This window comes from Rhincodon typus, unplaced genomic scaffold, assembly GCF_021869965.1.
Source record: "Rhincodon typus isolate 14 unplaced genomic scaffold, sRhiTyp1.1 hic_rhity00001734, whole genome shotgun sequence".
NCBI lineage: Eukaryota > Metazoa > Chordata > Chondrichthyes > Orectolobiformes > Rhincodontidae > Rhincodon > Rhincodon typus.
Window position 1 is genome coordinate 1,270 of NW_025967372.1, and position 23,731 is coordinate 25,000.

Below are 23,731 nucleotides of genomic sequence, written 5' to 3' on the forward strand. Positions count from 1 at the left end.
AAAGGGAAGTTAAACCTTCAGGAAGTTCTATATTTGGACATAAGTTAACAAGCTCCAGAATAAATAGCCAGAAGCTTTAAAGCTCTACTATGAACACAGTGAGCCTGTTTACCAAACTCCAAATAAGTTAGTTAACCAAGTAAAAGTCGTAGATATTTTCTTGGGATCTCTAATTAACCCCCCCACACAAGACATTATAAAATGACAAGTTAAAAGAGCACCATTTTCTACAGACTTCACTCCGAGAGACCCCTTGTAAACGTCAAAGTGCTTCAAAATGGAATGCAGACTTACTCTGGGAGGGTGGCAGAGAAAGAGATCCCGATAATCCTTCAGATCTGTTGCACGTTTGAGCAGTACATAACTAAATTAAAGGTACTAATTCCATAATATAATCTGAGCAAGAACTTCAATAGCAAATCAGTAGTTTATCTATAACATTCTGCGCCTTCATCTCAGGCTGGAGGTCAATCATCCTGCCAACTGTCCAATGAATTATAATGCCAACCTCCAGCCTATTTTTCCCTAACATTGATTCAAAGATAAATATATAGCCATCTAGAAAACCACAGTTAACATTTGAGTATTCATACTCAGTTTTATTTCAGCAGATGCTATGCATCACATACAACAGGGCACACCAACAAATAAGTGTTGCATCACCAGTTAGTAGCAACTTTATTATAGACTATCACAGTACACAAGGAATGCACTTCAAGTTGTACAAAGCAAAGTAACTACAACATAAAAGATGTTTATATGCTATATACATTTGGGACACAAAATATGTTGGTTTCAGAGTTGATGTGGTACAAAAAAGTCCCAAAAGGGAAACAAAGATGCTTTCAGATTTAATATTTCCTCTTGACATGCTGTTCTGCTACACTGATGTTTATACCTCCGTTTCTCCACCTAGGAGAGAGTAAAAATGTTTTAGAACAGGAAAGTTCACACCGTTTCACACAAGATTATAACACACACTGGCCAATACTTCAAGGTGCTGCACTGGAAAGCATTTTACTGCAGCAGATCTATTGACATCAGACCTGGTTTTATCAAGTCTGACACATTTAACCCAGTCAAACCAAAATATACTACAGCTTGCTTGATGTTGTTTGGTTATCATTTGTAGTTTTCACTACTTAGCTACAAAGAAAAATAAAACAGCATTTTAAATAAAAAAATTACCACACTGTAGATCCATAACTGAAATACAAGATGTTACCAAATAAAGAATACTGAATTAATTATGCAGTAAGTCATTATACATTTAAAAAATGCCTGTAAGAAATGTTTAGCCAATGTTATATATATATGCAAAGATGACTGAAGACAAAGGCTGAAGTTTTCCAGTTTATCTTTAACGTTGATACATGATGTTGAAGAGACCATACCACAGGGCAGCATTTTCACGAGCACACCTCACGTTCTGTCCGCAATGCGCGGCCCCAAGAGAATCGTGTGGTCAGGGTGACACGTGTCCTGCAATGAAGTTCCCGCTGGCGGGTACAAACAAGGTATAATGTCAGAGTTAGAAGGCAACTTTTTCTTTCGTCTTGCTGGGTCCTTTATTTGCACCCATTAGCAGTACTTTACCTGTTAAATTTACAGACTTGTTAAAAAGTGTTAATCCCTCAGACCTTTAACACCTCCTGTTACAAAAAGCTGCAAATCACTTCAAGTGAAAACTCTAAGGTTACCTGATGTTCAGTACTTAAAGCAAAATTTATTTTACAAAACCTGACATTTTACATTATTAAAAACATACACTGGAAAATTACTTAATTTTTTCCCTCCATTAGCTGCAACAAGATCTGTTACATACCTGCAGTGAAATAACTATATCAATTTTTCTTTAGTATGGTTGGTAGTTATTCTGGTGACTGCCTGCACCTCTAGATGCCTTTCCATAGCTGCTCTGCTGACCTGTTAAAGCGATTGGATTTTACAAGTTTAACAGGCAATTTGTAAATCTACATATACACAAAATTACAAAGCCTAACACAAGTGGCCCATTTACCAATTCAAATAACAACATCTTTGACCTAACTTACTAACACACTTGGACATAAATAAAAACTTCAGTACCAAAATTTGACTTTCTGCAGTTAGCAGAAAATGGGTAAAAGCTCATTTTGAGTAACGGCTTATCCTATCCTCTTCTTTCACCCCTATAATTTTACCCACCTGGCCACTTGCCTCTAAACAGCCTCCTTCAGCAGAGAGGGTGAGGCAGTCCAGGCCGCAGACTTCTCCACGACCATCAATGCCGCTCCTTGATTGACCATCAGGAGGCACATTTGCTACGAGGAGATACGAGTAATGTTAGTTTTTCCCCCTCTGCAAAATGGAAATGCTGTTACCTGGACAAAAGCTGGCTAAACACTCCACTTATGGGTAATAACAAAAAAGCCTCCAAACATAAAACAAGCTGGTTCCACTATCTTAATCTTTTACAGATATTTAGGTCAAAAAAGTCTTTTGGCCAATTCAATCTATCTATAGATGAAGCACCTTGAAGGACACCAATGTGGTGTCATCAGAAATAACATGCAGACTTCAGGTTGCAAATAAACAGCAAAGCTAAAATGGTGCTTAACCAACAGTGCTGAGGGAAACAGAAGAAATATAAAAGCTACAAAGACTACAAAGCTTTAAAATCTCTCCCACAAAAGCTTTGTTATTCAAAATATTTGATTCTTTTGTTACAATATTTTCAGAGAAAGAAACACCCCATTTGAGGTCTTTCAGTTTACTAACAGGGCTCCAAAATCTTACCACCTCACAAAAATTGTTACCAGCCATGTAGCCAAATGCTGTAACTTACTATTGTAGGTATCATATTCTGGAGCATATCCGTAGTTGTTGTAGTTATACCCAGAGTAATCATAACCTCCATATCCATTGTAACCTGGATTGCTATAGCCATTGTTGTAACTACTATAACCTTGACTCCAGTAGCTGTTGTATCCCTGGTTCCAATTCTGATTTTGTCCTAAGAAAAGATAGCAATACAAACAATTTGGAGTTTGTTCTAAGAAACAAAACAACTCAAATGGCTACAAAATAACCTGACACCTAGAACTATAACAAGTGATATTGTATTCTATGCTGCCGCCCCAGAAAATCTGCAGGGGACTACCATATGTGAAATAAAAATAGAAAGCCTACTCAAGAGAATTCAATGCCACCATTTTTTTTGTATGCAATAAATGATGGTCACTTATCAGTTAAAATCTTTGAATACAAAGGCAAGACAAGAGCCTCACAAAACTATATACCTCCAAGATTTATTAGAAACAGAGGATTAAAAAATATCTAGGTACTTGTGAAAAAGGATTAAAATCCAGCAACATTTTCCAAATTGTACTTGAAATTTGTAGCATGCCCAATAAATTAATCATTGGACAAGTGTTGAAAATGCTTAGGTTTAATTCATTATTTAAAAAGGAAAACATTTTCCCACTAGGAACTACAGAATACTTTTATCCCGAATTAATTTTCCTGTATTGTTACATACATTAACCCCACTAAGACAAAATGCAGATTCAAGATAGCTGCAATTATATTTGCATTATATTCTATTAGTATTTTCCATCCTCAACTAACCCAAAAATTCTGAAATCAGGGTAGAACACAAGTAGAGAGCCTAAGATCACTTAAAGAGAAACTGTAAGGATCACTGTGATATAACCAGGAGACATGAATAATTACCTGCAGAAACATTTGCTGACCAATCTTTTCCATTACTAACCCTTTACATGAGGTGGGAAATGTCAAATCCCAATGTTTTGGCCTTTTATTTCTCCCATCTTACATGAAAGGTTTGGCGTATGGACAATACCTTGTAGCATAGATCCTTCACACTTAAAAAAGTTATATAGTATTCCTCTTCACAATCATGTTTAACAAAGTAAAGTAATGTAATTCTTCAAAACCATACATTTTAAACCTTTTCCGCCCAACAGTCATAACCAGACTGAATCCCCCAATGAACAAGTGGGAAAAGGTTAACCGGATAAACCGATAATTACCTAGCCATGCATTCCTTTACTGTTCCAGTAAAGAAACCACTTCATGTTCAAAACCCACTCGTCAGGAAATTAACTTACCCCCTCTACCACGACCTCTTCCACCAAACCCACCTCCACCTCTGCCTCCTCGTTGCTGCTGTTGCCTGTAGACTTCCTTAGGTTGTGCCACTTTAATTTCACACTGTTTAAAAAAATGCAAAAGTATCAGGTTAATTAAAAAAAAAAATCTACAAACCAGGTGGTCCAAATAGCCTAAAGCACATGCAAGTGAGGCTTCAAACAGAACTAACTATACAACTACATTCTTATAGCATAAAGGTAAAGTCACTATAGTCTGACCAGATCATAGGCTGTTTTCATTGAGATGCGAGCATTTCATCCAGATTGACAATTCAGTGCAATAGCAAGACAGAGTACTGTTGACAAAGTTAGCGTTTTTTAGATAATCAGTTAAGTCTCAGCTGGCTTTGCAAGACATCATGTTGCTAACCAAGAAGGGGAATCTATCAGGGGTGTTGTGGTCATAGCTCATGTCAGTCACTGCATATTATTTATCTAGATGCTGTTGTGGTTATTTGTCTGTCCTAAATTATATCGCGCTGTAATTGAAAAGTACATGATTGACTACGAAGTACTTTGAATATACTGAGATTGAGAAAGGTATAACATAAATGCAAGCTTTTAATTTTCTACCTTCCCCCAACCCTTTTTGCTGTCTTGAGGCTGGTTTTCTCCAGTTCGGAGAGAAGGTTGGCAGCTGATTCATCTTAAGACTATAGATGTGTCTGATTTTTCTGGGAAATAATAGAAATATAACTTCTCATGTTCACATTCTTTTGACTGTCTTATTTGGTATTTGCTCTAGTTATTTGTCTTTCTACAATTTTTTTGCCCCCAAAGTATTTTTTATTTGAGATATGCCTCCCACAGACAACCTCCAGTACCGAGGTCAACTTTTTGTTAAATTGCAAAAATAGACTTTATTCATAAATTACTATCTTTATGTACATACTCATTACTAAAGCAATTCTGTACAGTTTTGCATATAAAAACAAACTAGAATTTGACATTCCCTGCAGTTGAAAAGCCAAAGACATTTCCTACTCATGCAGCACGCTATTTACATGCATTTTGAGGAAGAGAGTGTCCGAAAACGTAACAGACCCTCATGTACTTTAGCAGAAAGACCTTACACAGTGGTCCTTCATCACTGTGCCTGGACGGTAACTGCACCAAGCTTTAATGCACTCTTCTGCACTAGTCCTGGACCTTGGACTGTACCAGCCTGGAAAACTCAGTTGAGGTAAACTCTTTGCACTGGAAGACCAACAAGTTTTGAATGGACCAAAGAGTATCCTTCATCGAGTTGATGTTCTCCAGGTGCAGATGTTGTTTGTCTTGGTGTGCATCCTGGAGCACAGACCGTAGATCTGAGTTCTGTGTCACACAGCTGCTCAGGATGAGCCTTGACAAGAACCACTGCATCACTCTCCAGACCTTCTTTGCAAAGGCACGTTCCAGAAGGAGATGTAGGACAGTCTTTTCTCCCCAGTCACTTCGAGGGCAGCAAAGTCCGGGTGTTCATGAAGAGTCTCACAAAGAGTGCCCTTCTAACCACCAGCCAAACTATGTGTTTAGTGGAAAGTTCTGCGGTGAGGCATTCTACCAAATGACTGACGGTCCAGTCAGAAAACCACCCGACAGGATCCACCATCTCCTTATCCTGCAGGGTCTCAAGGATGCTACATGTTGACCACTGCCTGATGGACTTCTGGTAAAGGTGTTTTCTTTTCCAAATTTGTTCATGAGGGACAGGTGATATGGAAGGTCCAACTACTTGGGAACTTTCCACAGCAAGGCCAGGCCTGTCCTTCCTAACACTTCAGACAAGTAGAACCTCAGTATGTAGTGACACTTGGTGTTTACATACTGAGGGTCTATGTACAGCTTGACGTGCTACAAAGGTGGTCTTCAGAATGAGGGCAGCATTGGGTAGTTCCTTCCCCACTTTATCCAGAGAACACTGTCACTGCGGACATGATCCATCTTTGACCTCCAGATGAAGCGAACGATAGCTCAGGTAACTGCAGTGGCAGAGGTTAGGAGAAGAGGCTAGACCTGTGCCACCTACAACACTGAAGGTACCTCACACCTGATCAGCAGGTTTTTACCTGCAATGGAGGGGAAGCAGTGTTCCCATCTGCCCAGTTTCTGCCTCACCTTGGCAATACACTCCTCCCTGGTTTCAGCACATACCCCAACCCCACCAAATCACGTACCCTGCACCCTCTGATGATCTGACCTGGTGGTGAAGAGGATAAAGGATTGGTTGGCCCAATTCTCAAACAACATGGCCTCGCTCTTGTTGTGGTTCATCTCGACTTCCAAGGCCAGTTCAAACTGGTCACAGATGCTAGAGAGTCTGTGCACTGACAGTGGATCTGAGCAGAAATCAGCAACATCATCCACTACAGGGAGGCATTGACCTGCAAGACTCTGCTGCATGGAACAGTCACCCCTGTCAGGCTCACATCCTTCCTGCTGGACTTGGCTAAAGGCAGGAGAGTGGGCAGCCCTGTGTGACTCCAGATCTGATTGGGAAGCTCTCTGATTCCCACCCAGGTTAACCATGAGCCAGATGTAAAAGGCTCTGCTCCGAGAAGCCAGCTCTGGGAAATTTTGTTCAAATCTAGAGTAGATGATCACTCGAGCGGCATTAAAGTGAAATGATGTACTTGTATGAGAAATAATTAGAATTGGTGCATGTGGACTAAAGAATAACCTAAATTAACTTGTAAATTAAGCATAAAGAAAAAATGCTCCAGAAATCCTGCAAGGACAAAGGAATTGGATAGTTTGATTGTACGTTCTTGTATTTGTCCAACAGATTTAAAATGGATAATCAGAGAAGCATTAAAATCACACTAGTGCACAAAACAAGTCCTCAGATCAACATTGGGTGTGCGATTGGGGTGGGAGGAAGAGATTCATGGAAGTTTGCAAATAGGGAATGATAAACATACATTATGATTTCATCCAAATATTCACAGAACAAGACAGCCAAAATGCAACAGCCCCACCAAAAAAGTTATCTAAATAAACTTAATAGCAAGGAAATATTTAGCATGCTATGTGAGCTCAGAACAAGCAATCAGGAAATCTGGTATTTATCCTGCTATTGCAAGTGAAATTAGGATATACTGACAGGCATAAGAATACACTCCCTGGAGGTCGCAGTTGGTATGGACGAAGTTGAAATTGACCCAACAGTAGATGACATATTGAGTCAGTACCTCACATCAACAAACCAAGTAAAATGCTGCACGATGTGGACATAGCATCAGTATACATGCCTGAGAAGTCATTAGTATCAAGTGTTCTAGTCATTAGGACAGAGAAAAGATATTCAAAGGCTGTAAACAGTCCAGTGAAAAGGCATAAAGCCTGAAGTGTTACAGTTCTGCATCATTTAGAAAGGCTGGTAAAACAAAACAGATGACAGAAGGTAGTCATCTCTGGTATAAAAGATAGTAAATTTGTGGATTTCCCTTTGCCAAACAGATTACTAAGTCAACTAAGTAACAAGATGGGCTCAAACTAATAAAAAGAAGTGTTTAAGAGGAATCAACTCTTCAAAGTGATCAAGTCATGGGATAGCAAAAGTATCAACCTAAGAAACAGGTATATGCTTCAAAAGGAAGGACCATGCAGTTTCTCTGAATGTAGCAACTAAAATGGACTGAATAGTCATCTACGTCTTTCAACTAGTGACATGGTTCATGTCCAATTTGGCTGATATTTCAAATTTCATACACAACTGGTCCTTCTCCAAAGATCTAAGGCAATTAACTAGATAAATGTTTTAATGACGTTACAAGAAAAACTATAAAAAGCCCACCCCAGGATTTCCTCATCACATCTCTTGCCACAAAACTTAGAGTTGTTTCTCTCTGGGCTTTTATTCCAAGAGGTGTCATTACTCTGCACAGAATTTTGGAACTTTCAGTCTTGAAAAGAGATCAAGTTCTCAAAAAGGTAACACTGAGGAGGAAAAGAAAATCAAAAATTTTACAAAATCCTTCAAGATTGCCTGTCTAAGCAGCCCTCTGCAAACCTAAAAGGCTCCTGAAAGGTCAGATTAAGCAAAGTTGTATATGAAAGAACCCGAACATGCAAAGTTTTTGTTGCCTCCATCTTTTTATGCAACATCCCACTTGCATTCTTCTTTAGATTGCTAAATTAGCTCCATCTCAAAATTTAAAATTGCAAGGAATTTCATAGAAACAGGTACTTCAGCCCACCATGATAGCTATCCTCATCACCCAACACTTCAGCGGTGCCTAGCGAAGTATTAAATATATCTCCAAAGGCTTCAGCAATCTCCTCCCTTGCCTCCCACAGCAGCTTGGGATACATCTCATTAGCCCAGGGGATTTACGCCATGTTTGCCCACTAAAACATCTAACACCTAGTCATTAAGATTATTAATGTGTTCTAGAACTCACCATGCTGACTGATATCCCTGGCTACAATGTCTTTCTCCTCTGAATACAAGTGAGATATTTATTTAAGACCTCACCCATGTCGACTAGCTCTATGCACAGGTTTCCCCTTTGGTATCTAATAGGTTCTACTATTTCCATGGTAATCCTTTAATTGTCACGATACTTATAAAAAGCCTTGGAGTTTTCCTTGATCCCATCTACCAAAGATATGTTGTGGCCCCTCCTTGCCCTCCCGATTTCCTTAAGAAACTTCCTACCACATACTTTTAAAAGGGCCTAGTTCTAGATGCGCTCTCGACAAATGCTTCTTTCCTTTCCCTTTATCAAACTCTCGATATCCCTTGACAACCAGGGTTCCCTGGTCCTGGTGCCCATGCCCCTCACTCTTAGAGGAACATACTGGTCCTGAATTCTTACTATTATACTTTTAAAACACGCCCATTTTCCAAACGTAAACTTAGCTGCAAGTATCTGCTTCCAGTCTATGTTTGCTAAGTAAAGTCATAGAGTCATACAGCACAGAAGCAGATTGTTCGGCTCAACACGTCCATGCCGACCAGGTCTCCTAAACTAAACTAGTCCTATGTGCCAGAGTTTGGCCAATATCCCACTAAACCTTTCCAATCCATGTACCTGTCCAAATGTCTTTTAAGTGTTGTAATTGTACCCAGCTCATTCCATATACACACACCAACCTCTGTTAACTGGGATCAAGTGAATCCCTTGAGGAGTACATGGAGTTTAGGAGTACACTTAAGAGGGAAATCAGGAGGGCAAAAAGGGAACATGAGATAGCCTTGGCAGATAAGTTAAGGAGAATCCAGAGATTTCAGAAGTATATTAAGGTTTAAAAAAAGTAACAAGGGAAATAATAGGTCCCCTTAAAGATCATGGATGAGATCCTAACCGAATATTTCATGTCAGTATTTACTGTGGAAAAAGACATAGAAACTAGAGAGCTCAGGGAAATAATGATGTCTGGAAGAGTATAAATCTTAATCTTTTGCATTCTTAAAAACTTTGGGTAAGGGAAGGGTAGACACTTAAGTGCTGTATTTTTCTTTTTCTCGTCTAAAGAAAGTTTGAACAAGCTCTTCTAGTGCTGTAACTACTTAATCTCATTAGGACAATTAAGTAAACTGGTTAAAATTGGTTCTTGAAGCAGGGCAGGCCTTAGACTGTAAGAGCAAGGCCGAAAGTGATCCCAGCACGGAGCGTGACCATGTAGTGTGCAAACGCTGGGCGGAGTGTGATAGTTTAGGCAAGTAGGGGAGGAAGGCATTGCTGTGTCTTATTCCAGCCATTTTTGCAAGGGGTTGCTTTGTGGTCAAGGTGCTGTTGGTTAGATCTAAGAGCAAGCCTGGGTGAACACGAGGCTTTGAACAGGGCAAGCAGCAACCAGGTTAGGGTAGGACAAGACTCCTCCGACTCCGACTCCCGCCCCGGCTAAGTCCACTAGGCAGTTAAAAAATGGCAGTGGAGTGGTATGCCCCTCCTGTCAGATGTGGGAGATCAGGGAGCAATCAACTGTCCCGGGTGACGATGTCTGAAGGAAGTGTGTCTGGCTGCAGCTCCTCTCAGACCACATGGATCGGCTGGAGTAGCAGTTGGAAGCACTGAGGAGCGTGACATAGTAGCTTCAGCTAGGTGTCACACCACAGTTAGTCAGGTAGAAGGGTGACGGCCAGGAGAGATAGGCAGTTAGTACAGGAGTCTCCTGTGGCTATCACTCTCTCAAACAAGTATGCTGTTTCTGGATGCCATTTGTGGTGGTTGGGCAGGCAGTGGTGGTGAAGGGAACAGAGATAGCCTCTTAGGGGAAAACAGCATCAGCTGCCAGGTCTTTGGCACCACAACTGTCTCTGCTGTAAAGCATGGTTTGAAGTCCAAGCAAACAATTGTGAAAGAGGACTCTCTAGTCAGGGGCAGACAGGCATTTCTGCAGCCACGAGACTCCAGGGTGGCGTGCTGCCTCCCTGATCCCAGGACCAAGGACGCCTTGGAGCGGCTGCAGCAAGGAGAGCGTAAGCAGCTGGATGTCATTGTACATATTTACCAATGACATCAGCAGAAAAAGGGACGAGGTCCTGCAGAGTGAATATAGGGAGTTAGGCATGAGATTAAAAAGCAGGACCTCAAGGGATTGGGCCCAGTGCCACATGCTAGTTGACAGTAGGAATAGGAGGATAGGGCGACGAATGTATAGCAAAGGAGCTGGTGCAGGGTCAAGGGTTCAGATTTTTGGATCACTGCAATATCTTCTGGGGCAGAAGTGACCCCCCACACAAGAGGGAAAGGTTCCACCTGAACTGAAGGAGGACCAATATCCTGGCAGAGAGATTTGCTAGAGCCACTCGAGAGGGTTTAAAACTAGTCTGGCAGGAGTATGGGACCCTAAGCAGTTGTGAAACAAGAGAGAAGATTGAAACTTGTATAGAAGTTAAAGAAAGGAATTTAAATAGACAAAACAGGCAATAGCACAACAGAGAATGAGGGAAGACAAATAAATTAAACTGCATTTATTTCAATGGAAGAGAATAATACTGAAATTGACCTTCTCCCAATTTAGACACCACTTCTACACTATTCTTATCCTTTTCCATGATGATCACTATCCCCAAAAAGCCTGACCACAAACTTCAACCACTTGACCTAGTGGTAGGTCTAGAACTGCCTCATCTCTAGTCAAACCATCTACGTACTGGCACAAAAAAAACTCTCCTGGATGCACTTTAAAAATTCCATCCCGTTTAATCCATCCAGACTAAGGTGATCTCAGCTAATGTTAGCACAGCTGAAGACCTGTACAACTATAACCCTTCTTCTTTCACACCTTTCTGTGATTTGCCTACATGTCTGCTCCTGTCTCCCCACAACTGTTGGGAGTTCTGTAATATAATCCCAGCAAGATAATCGCTCCATTTTTATTTTTAAGCTTTATTTGAAGACGCTTCCAGGACATCCTCCCTCATGACTGCAGTGATGATTTCCTTTATCAATAAGGAAATGCGCCCATCTCTTACACACACCTGTTATCTGTTATGGAGAGAGTGCAGGAAAGAGGAGTGAGGCCAAGATCAGATCGGCCACAAATTTTAATCGAATGGCAGAGGAGGCTCGAGGGGGGCAAATTACCTACTCCCCTTTGTTCTTATGCAGTGTTCCACATGAACTTTTTCTAGGGTAACCTTTTATTCCAATCTCCTTGGTTTCTAGCTTTCCTTTCTATGCATTTATACACTGCCTCAATTTGTTTCACATTTCAATGTTACTAATGAAAGTCAATTTGGAATGCCATATTGACTTTATTGGTGACCATCATTATTTATTAGCCTCAGGTTTGGTCTCAAACCTTTTCATAACCTTAAGACCCTCACCATCTCTTGGTCATCTCTTTTCTAGGGAAAAGACCATCTGTTCAGTCTTTTCTAGTAGGTACAAACTCCTGGTTCTCGTATCAGCTTTGAATTTTTTTTTTTTAAAAACATCTTCTTCCAAAGCCTCTATAACATTTTATTAAGTCCAGAATTGCACACAGTCCTAAGAGGCCTTCTATATGATTAACACAAGAACAGATTTTCCAGTTTCATCCCTAATGAACCACACTGCTTTGCTAATGGTCTTTGGCCTAACTAACCAGTTTTGTGTATCTGTACGTATATTGCATTTTTGCCTTGTTATGTTTAGATACCTATGTTTAAGATGGTTTCCTCATTCCTGCTACCATAATAGGCTCTTAAATATAACTATATTGAAAATTAAATTTGTTCATTGCACTTCCAATTTGGACGTTTATCTTGTAATTTGTCACTATTTACTTCAGCATTGACTATACCTCATATTCGACTGTACCCATATATTGAAATTAGATCTGATTCCCAAGTCCAAATTATTTGTCAATAGTGAACTGTGCCTATTGATCACCACTTTCTACCTTCATCAAGCTGAGGAACTATAAACATTTATTTTCTTTGTAGCCAGTTTACTATCCATGTTGCTACTTGTGCCCTGATTCCACATGCTCCAACCTTAACCTTGAGTCCACTATGAGATACCATATTGAAGACCATTATCTGTTTTTTCACTCATACTTTAAGTTGCCAATAAAATCATTCCAACAGGACTTTGTTGAAGTACTCCTTATCCTTTGCCATAATTTTAATTTCTAAATCTATCCCATTATATCTTTTCTAACACTAACATTAAGGTAATTGGTCTATAGATTCTTGAACTAGTCCTGTACCTGTCTTAAATATAGGCACATGCTATAGTACTTTGGCCTATTTAATTTTTTTAATACATACAACAGCATCCCAGATAGCTTGCCTAGTTTCTTTCTATATTCACAATTCACTCAGACTTTAAGCTGATAAGTTCAGTCAAAAGTTATCAATAACCTTCCCCATTTCCAAATTAAAATGTGATCCTTTGATCTCTCCCAAAGCCACTTCCACTTTTATTTTCCCCGATAAATACATCAGCAAACTAAACATTCAATATTTCAGTGATTTTGCTGCAATTACCCGTGAACTTGCCTTGTGTATCATTTAGTGCTTTGTTTTTTATTATTTTATCATTTATATTTGTAGAACAATATTTTAATTCATTTTCAGTTCCTCTTTGCATTCAGAACACCGTCCTTGGACTCCTTTCCTAACATTTTTGTGTTCGCTTTTGTTTCCTGTATGCAAGTGTCAGTTGGCAGCACGCTCCTCTCAGAGTCACAAAGTTCCAGATTAAAGTCCCACTTCAAGCACATGAAGCAAGGCTGATGCTCCAGTGCAAGACTGAGAAAGTGCTGCACTGTCAGAGGTGCAGTCTGTTGAATGAAATTTTAAACTCAGGCTGGGTGGATGTGAAATATCCCATAGCACTATTTCACAGAAGAGCAGTTATCCCCAGTGTCCTTGCCAATGTATATCCCCAGTGTCCTAGCCAATGTATATCCCAAGTCAACATCACAGAAACAAATAATCTGCCCATTATCACCTTTCTGCTTGTGTATGTGTGTACAAATTAGCTGACATTTCATAATTTACAACTGCATCTACGCCTCAAAAAGCACAAGGGACTTTCATTCATCCCAATGGTCATAAAAGCATGTAAATAAAAAGACAGACAAGTATTTAGGGCATACCCTTTGCTTTAGCTTCAATTTTGCCCTAATCTTTTTATTCATCTGATGTCACATTCTTGGTTAGTTTGTTCTTTTCTCATTTCTGAATGAAATGCAGTCCTTCGAATACACTTCATCACTTCCCAAGTGCCATCTTTAGCTTTTCCCCCCGCAACTTATTTTGGTCATTATCTTATCTATGCCCTTCTCAAGGCAAAGTTTAAAACATTATTTTATTGTTGTTTAGATATTTCCCTTATTTGCAATGGTTCTTTTCCCATGATTAGATTCCTTTTTATAGTTTCCTTACATTTTGCCTTAGTCCCATACACAATTTTAAAAAAAAAACTCAATTTTCTTTCCTATTTACTTGATTAAATCTCATCCAGTATTTAAATGCTTCCATCAACTCATTCATTGCCATTTTTCTAACCTTCTCCAGCAATCACCCATACTTTAAGTGAGACAGTGGCATAGCAGCAATATTAATAGACTAGTAATCCACAAGTCCAGGTTAGTTCTCGGGCGTTAGATTTCAGATTCAAACCAAAGCTTGTCTCAATGGTGACAATGACAACTATCAGCAAATTGTTGTAAAACCCTTCAGGGGAAGGAGTTTGCCAACCTTTCATAGAACTCCAGATTCACTTCAAGATGGTCAACTTAACTGCTCTTTGAAGTGGTCAAGCAAGGTACTCAGTTTAAGGGTAACTGGAGAGGGGCAACAAATGCTGACACTTACACCCTATGTAAGAATAAAGATGTCAGCTCCTGACTCCAGACGATGGTGCACATCACCTTCCCTTTGCTTCACCACTGGCAACTGTGCACACTGCCATCTGCACCACATTTTCTGGAGCTTCATCTGTCATGATCAAGTTTCTCCACTTTTGTCTCTTTCCTTACACCACCTCCAAAGCACCTGACCAAGCTTTTGGTCAACGCTTCTAAAATTTCTTATGGCTCAAAAATTTTCAACATTTAAAAATATCAAACACTTCAAAAAAAAAAAAAAAAAATTCAGTTCTACTCCCCCAAATGCACTAAAGCTTGCACTGAAAGCTTTACCACGCATACCTTGCTAGATCCTATGTTGTGGTACTTGTTTTCTAACAGTCTTTTTACTGGTTCTTCCTCCTTAAACGTGATGAAGCAGAAACCTCTCCGTTCATTTGTCTTGTTGTCAATGGGAAGTTCAATGCCTTCAATCTACAAACAAAAATACAATTCAGGTATCAATTTACATCTGACTGTTCAGTTCACTACTGAATGAAACTGTAAACTACCAAATATTTAACATTCTAATATAAAAAGAAATCAAGAAAAATGTAGTGATTTAGTGCTCAAAAAAGTTGAATAATAAAATAATTCTGATCAAGTTTTAAAAAGGGGGACATTTCCTCCCAACTTCATGAGAAAATTGGGTACCCTTCCTTTCAAACCCAAAACTTAAATTTTACTCAAAATACATGAGACAGGAAACAAAACGTCAATATTTACAGTGAACAAACTTGGTCAACAGCTTCTCAATGCATTTTAATGAATAGAATATATAGATTATGACAAACAAATACCTATGTATGTGTTAAAGAAGCATATGCCTCATGTCAGCAGTTTCTCCTGGTCACAGTTTGTGTTTTTTGACAGGTCATAAAAAATAGAAGTTGACTAAATCAAAAACTCTTTCTGACAAAGATTACGATTTGCAACTCACTTCTCCATATGCTCCAAAGTAGTCCTTTACCATTTCTTCTGGTACATCAGGACTTAGGCCTCCAACAAAAACTTTCTTAGCTGGTTCTTTGCCTTTTATTGCCTTTGCTCTTTTAGGGTCAATGAGCCGTCCGTCCAGCTTGTGTTCCTTCAGTTCCAAGACCTGAAAGAATGTAAGAACAGTTTCTGTGCTAAAACTACAATTTTCAGAGACTACGCACACTTGTTCAATGTCACAAATAATAAACAACTCTGAAATTTACTTAAAAACTCATTTGTTATTACAAATGCTAAAAACAAAGTATAGAGGGAAAATGAAGTCTTGACCTCTGAAGTTCAACCATTTTGTTTAAGTCCCAGTTCTGAGTTCAGTGCTGACTTGTCGACAGCAACACAAGCAGAAAAACTGACGGTGTTACTCCTCCCAGCTCCAAGAGGATCATGATCAAGGAGTCTTATGAAATTTAACATTTTTAGTTGTAGACCAAATTAAACTATATGGTAGATTTACACTTAAAATTGTACCCAATTATGTCAAAGAGAACAAAAATAGTCCTCTTAACAAAAAATTGCTGGTGCCATAAGTTATGAAGATATACAAACTTCTGCTATAATGGTCAAATTTAAATGCACAGGAGAAGCTCCTACCTCAATCCAAAATTTTTTCCCAGCGGGGATCAATAACAAAAAGCACATTTGTGTACTTAAAATGATCACATCCGCTCTTTACTCACCTAGCTTCCTGCCAATTAGAGTCATGACCTGGGGTGAAAAGCAGAGGTCAGTGCCACAAGAACACAAACTGCACGCTTCTTGGTATCATTCCCTGCTGACAACAAATATCTTCAAAAATGGATTGAGTTTTGAACAAATTTTGTTTTACAAGTATTCTATACTTCATAATGCATAACATGGAAAAGGATTTAGGTATAAAATCACTACACTAGAATTCATTTGAAGTAGTGTTCTCCAAATGAATATACAGAGCCAGTTTTCTGCAAGCTAAGTCTTGCGGTCATTATCAAAAACTATTATTGAAAGCTGTTTATAAATATGTCCATCCATTTATGGATTACCCCCCCACCCCCCAAAATGGGTTACACTATTTGAGGTTACATATAAAAGGTGCTGAATTAAATAGCAGACTAGTAGCACATCTGAACTAGGACATTAGAAATACTGATGAAAGTAAATTACTGATTTGACACCAAAAAGGAAAACCAAATTATATAGCTTAGCAATGTTCTTTCCTAAAGATTACAATTGGATACTTAGATTTTTAAAGAATTGACACCCATTTGCAACATGCTTTGGTTAACATTTCTCAATACAACTTTCATCCAAAGGCACACACACACATTTTGATGTAAATTTATAATAGGGCTGAGAGTTGATTTACCCTGTCCACGCTTGCAGGTTCTCTGAATAGTACAAAACCAAATCCTCTTGACCGCCCCGTCACCGCATCCATCTTTATGGTACAGTCCACTACTTCACCGAACCTGGACAAGTAATCTGTCAAATCCTTCTTGCTTGTATCCCAGCTAAGACCCCCAATGAACATTTTTCTGTGAACAATAATATGCATATGGTGACCCTGGCAATTCATTATTTATAATTAAATAAATATCAATACAAATCAAAAAGTTAAACAATAAGTTGTCTAAGTGCTTTCAACAGCTGACCATGTATTTTGGATAGGCTACTTACTTCCATATTTGTTGAACACAGGGTTTTATTTTGAAAAATAATTAACATCATAAAATGCAATTCCTCTGTTGGATTTTGCCACCAAAATATTTCCCCAAAATTAAAATCAAGGAAAAATATTTTTAAAAAATAACCAACATCCAATACATCACACTGCAGTAATTCATCAATCTTAATCTTAACAAGATTAAAGAATCCAGATTTCCCAAGAAGACTCATTGCTTCTGCCTATTCCTGTCCAATTAGCTGTCTTCTTTGTTACTTGGTTCTCTTCCCTTATTCAGCATCTAACCACTTGGATCAGTTATCCTTCCTTCACTTTAAAGTTTTCTTGTTCCTTGGCCACAATACACTATTCAAATGCAATCCACTGACACTTGCACATCCATCTGAGACAAAGGAGTCGCTACCTTTTCCTTGAACAGAGGTCTGAACAATCTCCACCCATCCATCCACCCACCACTTTCTACTTGGTTGAATTTGTTCTCATTAAACAAAATCACCTTATAAGTCACCTCATTTGTCCCCACCCCTGGATCAACAGATCCAGGTTCAAGTCTCATTTACTCCAGAGATGTGGAATAACATTTTGAGCAGGCTGATTAGGAAAATAGGTTAAATAAAAGAAACATAAGTTGCCTCATTTCCTGCTCCTGCCCTTAAGAGTAAAATGTCATCAACTTTCTTTCCAATCGACTTTTCCTTCAATCGCCACATGATTAGAATCAAAGTCTCTACAGTGCGGAAAGGAGGACATTTGGTCCATTGAGTCTGCATTGACCCTCCAAAGAGCATCCCACCCAGACCGAGCCCCATCCCCATCCCAGTAACTCCACATTTACTATGGCTAATCCACCAAACCTGTACATGTTTGCACTGTAGGAGGAAACCGGAGCACACGGCAGACACCTATGCAGACATGGGGAGAACGTGCAAACTCAACACAGGCAGTCACCCAAAAATGGAATCAAACCCAGGTCCCATGGCACTAAGGCAGCACAGCGAACCATTGAGCCATCACACCACTCGAATATTCATTTCTGACTTTAAGCTTCCCTCTATTTCAGAAGGTGGACTATCCGCTAACTGACAATAATGGACACCAATTACCTTCATCACATTTTTTCGCACTCAATTTCCTCCCAGTTTTTCATTTTTCACTCCAACAACTTTTTGGAACATGCAATTTTCACACTACTACTGTAATGTTTCTTTCCCGGTAACTGAGGATTCCTTCCATCTTTTAAAAGAGCCCTTGACCACATTCATTCTTTTTAATGAAATTCTGCTCCCAGTATTTCCCCTCTCTCTGAACCACAATAGAGCTCCCCTTATACTCATCCTATAGCCAACTAACTTATTTTTCAACACCAGATCATCACTGCTATTTCCAAAGACAACTACCACTCCATCCCCACCCACATTTTGGTAAATCAGACCATAAGGCTGTGTTCATTCTCCTGGCTTATAAGCATGAAGATCTGGTACGTAAAGACACATGGTGTTTGTTTAGTGCTGAGGTCTTACAAAGCTGTTTGAAGTCAGTGGACTGGTCCATATTAAGAATTCAGCAGCCAACCTAAATGAGTCTGCCACTGTGTCACAGACTTCTTCAGTAAGTGTGTAGAGGATTGCATGCTAATTCCAGAAACCATGGATGAACTGGGAGATCCAATCCCTACTGAAGTCCAGGTCTGAGGCATTCAAGTCAGGTGACCCTAACCTATACAGGAAATCTAGATATGATCTTTGCAAACTAAGAGGCATTACCAGACCAAATTAGAGTCCCAGACTAAACACACATCAACTATGGCAAGGCTTACATGATATAATGAACTACAAAGCCAAGTCAAATAGAATCAATGACAACAGTGCATCCCTCCCCAATGATCTCAACACATTCTATGCTCGTTTTGATCAGACGGTCAGTGAAATGATGTCACCTGCCCAGACAGCCTCAGACGCACCTGTACTCAGTCACTGCTGCAGATGTCAGATTGGCCTTCTTGAGGGTGAACCCATGGAAAGCGACTGGCTCGAATGGAGTCCCCAGCTGTGCACTCAGATCCTGCGAGGACCCGCTGGCGGGAGTATTCACAAACATCAGTAACCTCTCCCTAACGTGATGTGAGGTTCCCACCTGCTTCAAGAAGACCACTATCATCCCAGAGCCAACATGCCTTAAATTAGTACCACCTGGTGGCCCTGACATCCACCATTATGAAGTGCTTTGAAAGGCCAGTAATGGTACACCAACATCAGCCTCCCAGGCTGGCTCGATCCACTACAATTTGTCTACCATTGCAACTGGTCCACAGTGGATGCCATCTTCCTGGCTCTACACTCATCCCTAGAACATCTGAATAACAAGGAAACCTACGTCAGACTTCCAATTATGAACTTTACCCAACCTTCAATACCATATTTCCAACCAAACTAGTCTCCAAACTCCGCACCACCCTCTACAACTGGATCCTCGACTTCCTGATCTGCAAACTGCAATTGGTAATGATAGGCGACAACACCTCCTCAAGGACAAGAATCAACACCAGTGCCCTGAATGGCTGCATACTCAGCTTCTTACCTCTACCCTTTATACACTCATGACTGTGGCCAGATTAAGCTCCAACTCCACTTACAAATTTGTGGGTTGGTTCTCGAAAGAGTTCAGTAAAGAGATAGACAACTTAGTGGCAGACTGTAAAGACAACGATCTCTCCCTCAATGGCAGCAAAATTAAAAAAGAGCTCGACACTGACTTCAGAAAGCAGAGTGGAGGACCTGCCCGTCTGCACCAATGGTGCTGAGGTGGAGATGATCGAGAACTTCAAATAGCTAGGATTAAATATCACCAATCTATCCTGCTCCATCCACATCAACATTAGTCAAGAAAACACACTACTTCCTCAGGAGGAGGAGGAAACTCAGCATGCCCACAATGACCCTCGCCCAATTTTTACAGACACACCGTAGAAAGCATCCTACTCAGATGCATCACAGCCTGGTTTAGCAACTGCTCTGCCAAGACCGCAAGACACTAGAGAGTTGTAAATGCAACCCACTTCATCACGAAAACCAGCCTTCCTTCCACTGACTCTATCTGTACTTCCCTCTGCCCCAGGAAAGCAGCCAACATAATCAAAGACCCCTCCCAACCCAGTTATACTCTCTTTCATCAGACAAAAGATACAAAGGTTTGAAAACACATACCAACAGATTCAAGAACAACTTCTTCCCCACTGTTACCAGACTTAGGAACAAAACTCTTGCATTCAAGTTGATTTTTCTCTGCACCTTCTCTGTAGCTGTAAAATTGTATTTTGCATTCTGTTCTAAAGTAAGTTACTTAAGTAAGGTATGATTTGTCTGGATAGCACACAAAACAATATTTTTCGCTGTACCTTGATACATTTGACAATATTAAATCAAATCCACTTCCGACTTCAGCCTCAGGGCAATTCCCTCCATTAACAGCCTAGGCTGCTCTTTCAACCCCAACAACTCCTCCTTTTCCATGCAGGTGCAGGCGATCCAAATCCTACTCTTTCAGTCCTCTCATCTCAAACTTCCAACTCTCCATACAATCCTTCTAGGAAACAGCCACTTGGTTGCACCGATTTCAATTTAATGCACTGTGCTGGCTGCTCACAACGTGGTCTCCTGTACATCAATATAACCAAATACAGTCTGGGTGACTACTTTGTGGATTACTTCCATTCAGTCTGTAAGCATTTAAGTTTCAAGTCACCAGTTGTTTGAATTCTCCACCTTGCTCCTGCTGATACTACTTGTACTCTGTCTGCTGCAGCATTCCAGTGAAGCTCAATGCACAAGTCAAGGAACAAAGTCTTTTAACTGTTAGAGCATGTTAGAGCATTCTGATTATAAGTAAGTGAATTCAAAAATTTTAGATTATAACCACTACCCCATCTTGATTTGTTTCTTTGCCAATTTATGTTTTTCTCATTTCTCCATTTTGTTTTGCATTTCAAACTAGCTACCTCAGCACTGACATCTTCTATACATTTATTTGGTTTCTTCATTAATTGCATTACCCCTTTATTTTGCTTTGTACTATGAAACCTTTTTTGCCCTCTAATATATCACAGACCTCTCATTTTGTTCTTACCACCAGACCCTCAATTTTCCTAATTTTGGCGAAAGGTCAAAGGCCTGAAACTCTACATTGATTTGAATATTGAGTTTTAGCAACATTTCATATTTGTGTTCTGGAAACCGTGGCCAATTTAGGAACGAAAAAGGTAGGCCATACTTTATCGGCTTGTTAGTACACTTCTTGCAGCGTTAAGCGGGAGGAGAGGGAAGGGGAAAGAGAAAGAGAAAGAGAAAGAGAAGGGAGGCACTGCTTAAAGATACAGATGGAAGTAACTAGAGACAGACAGTCGTAGTGAAACTAGGTCACATACACAGCCCGCCGTCACTTTGCCACGTTGTTGAACCAAACATAAACAACAGAGAAAAGGGAGAGCCCGCAATAACAAGAGTTTAAGAAAATACAGAATGAAGAAGCGGGCAATCCCCGGCCGGTGTATCCACGGCAAGTTTAGAGAGGCGGGGCGTGTGGGCCAAACACGCGCTCCTGGCCCAGGGCACGCGCAGCACCAGCAGCTGCACCCCCCCCACCCCCGGGGGAGAGGGGGGTAGACTCTCCCGCCCGGGGGCTAACGGGTCCCTGTCCCGATGGTAAGGGGCTGTTTTCCCTCCCTCTCCCCGGGGTGCGGCCCGTCCTCCTGCTCGCTCACCCTTCATCGTCCTCGTTCTTGCTGGCGTTTATTTTGGCTCCTTCAGGGAACTCCTCAGACGCCGCCGCGCTCTGCTCCATGAGACCGGCGGACGGCGGGTTGTAATTGTACTGAGAGTCCATCGGTTCCTCTCCTCCGGCGGGGTTTTTGTCCGAGGGCAGGCTAGAGGGAGGTGTAGGAAACGGGGGAGGGTGGGGGGTAAAAAAGAGGGTGGGGATAAGAGAGGGGGAGGGGCGATCGAGACGACTGCTTTCTCGTTATTTTTTGTGTTTCGTTTTGTTTGTTGCTCCCTTCCCCCTCCCCCAGCTCCCACTCGTGCTGCTCCTGCCGCCAAAGACCGGGCGCCGCCGATGATAATGATGATACTGCTCCTCCTCAGCTACAAAATGGCGGCCGGCGCAGCGGGCAGGGGGAGGGGGGGAGGAAAATCCGGGCACCGGCCCCTGGTCGCCGGCACGTGACCGCTCGCCGTCCAATCGCGCGAGGCCTGGCGCCGCCGACTTGGCCCCTTGTCTCCGCTGGTCAGATTGTTTAGTACGGTGCCCCCTCCCCACCCCACTTCGGCCGCCGCCGCCGTCGTCGCTGACTGACTCACTGACTCCGGGTCGGTCACTATCCGGGACTCAGGCCGCCCTAACCAGGAGCACGGAGTGCGCAGACTCGGAACCAGGGCAAAGATTCCAAACAATGAAACATTCCATCAGTGGAACGTTCCCGCTGCCTGGGGGAGGGTGGGAGGTTGAAAGCGTGTAACCAGAGGAAGTGAGTGTCACAGGGATCAGTGCTGAAGGCACAATTATTTACACTGTACAGAATCACAGACTCAACACATTAATGACTTGAGTGAGGAGTGAGGAATGACGACCTACAATCGCCAAGTTTACGGGTGACAGGAACTAGTTCTGAAGGGAAGCGGTGGGGTTGACATAAAGAGGCTGGATAGGGAATAAAGACTTGGCAGATGGACTCTCGATGGAAGAGTAGAGGCGCTATTATTTAAATAGGACCTGGGTTTGAATCCCGCAATGGCAGATGGTGGAATTTTAATTCGATAAGTTTAAGAGTTTAATGATGACCATAAATTTGTTGTCAATTGTCCGAAAAACCTATCTGATTCACTAATATCCTTTAGGTAAGGAAACTGCCATCCTTACCTGGTTTGGCCTATATGTGACTCCAGACCCACAGTATTGTGGCTGACTCATAACTGCCCTTTGGGCAATTACAATATGCAATAAATGTTGGTCCAGCTAATGAGGGTCTCCCATAATGCCTATAAGAAAATATAAAAAGTGAAAGATAGCAGCTACACTCAGTGGTGTTTGGGGTTCTAAAGCTGACATACAAGATCAGCAGGTAATAGGGAAGACAGATGGAATGTTGGCTTTTATTTCAAAGAGAATGGAGTATAAAAATAGGGAGGGCTTCCTGAAACTATAGAAGGCTACTAGTCAAACCACATGTAGAATACTGTGAACAGTAAACCGGGCCGCTTATTGAAAGGAAAGATATACTGGCAGTGGGGGCAGTCCAGAGGATGTTCACTAGGCTGATCACTATTATGGACAGACTATGCTATGAGGAGAGGTTTCAGCCAGTACTCATTGGAGTTTAGAAGAGTGCGAGGCAACCTTGTTGAAACATGCAAGATTCTTAGAGGACTTGGCAGGTAGTTGCTGAGAGGTTGTTTCCCTTGTGGGAGAGTAGAACCAGATGGCATAATCTCAGGGTAAGGGACAAAGATGAGGATTTTTTTTCTCTCTGAAGAATTCTTTACTACAGAGGGCTATAGAGAATGGGTTGTTAAGTATGTTCAAGGCTGAGATGAACAGTTTATTAATCAGTAAAGGCATCAAGGGCTATGGGGAAAAGGCAGAAGATTGGAATTGA

At 40.9% G+C, this 23,731-nt stretch overlaps 1 protein-coding gene across 6 annotated transcripts; it reads right to left on the minus strand.

Annotated features, from left to right (window-relative positions):
- Positions 1-572: 572 nt before the first annotated feature.
- Positions 573-22,746, minus strand: LOC109911535 (heterogeneous nuclear ribonucleoprotein D-like). Of its 6 annotated transcripts, none has more exons than XM_048592738.1 (9): positions 21,842-22,746; positions 16,768-16,936; positions 15,370-15,531; positions 14,733-14,864; positions 4,146-4,215; positions 2,828-2,995; positions 2,188-2,303; positions 1,826-1,926; positions 1,389-1,499 (listed from the first exon to the last, which is right to left on the minus strand). In XM_048592738.1, exons 1-8 carry the CDS (start codon positions 21,961-21,963, stop codon positions 1,840-1,842), a joined length of 1,026 nt encoding a protein of 341 aa, XP_048448695.1. In that variant the 5' UTR covers positions 21,964-22,746; the 3' UTR covers positions 1,389-1,499; positions 1,826-1,839. The 6 variants fall into 6 exon arrangements, with proteins under 6 accessions (XP_048448698.1, XP_020366454.1, XP_048448695.1 ...); XM_048592737.1 differs by having other exon boundaries at positions 4,113-4,215; XM_048592740.1 differs by lacking the exon at positions 2,188-2,303.
- Positions 22,747-23,731: the final 985 nt, after the last annotated feature.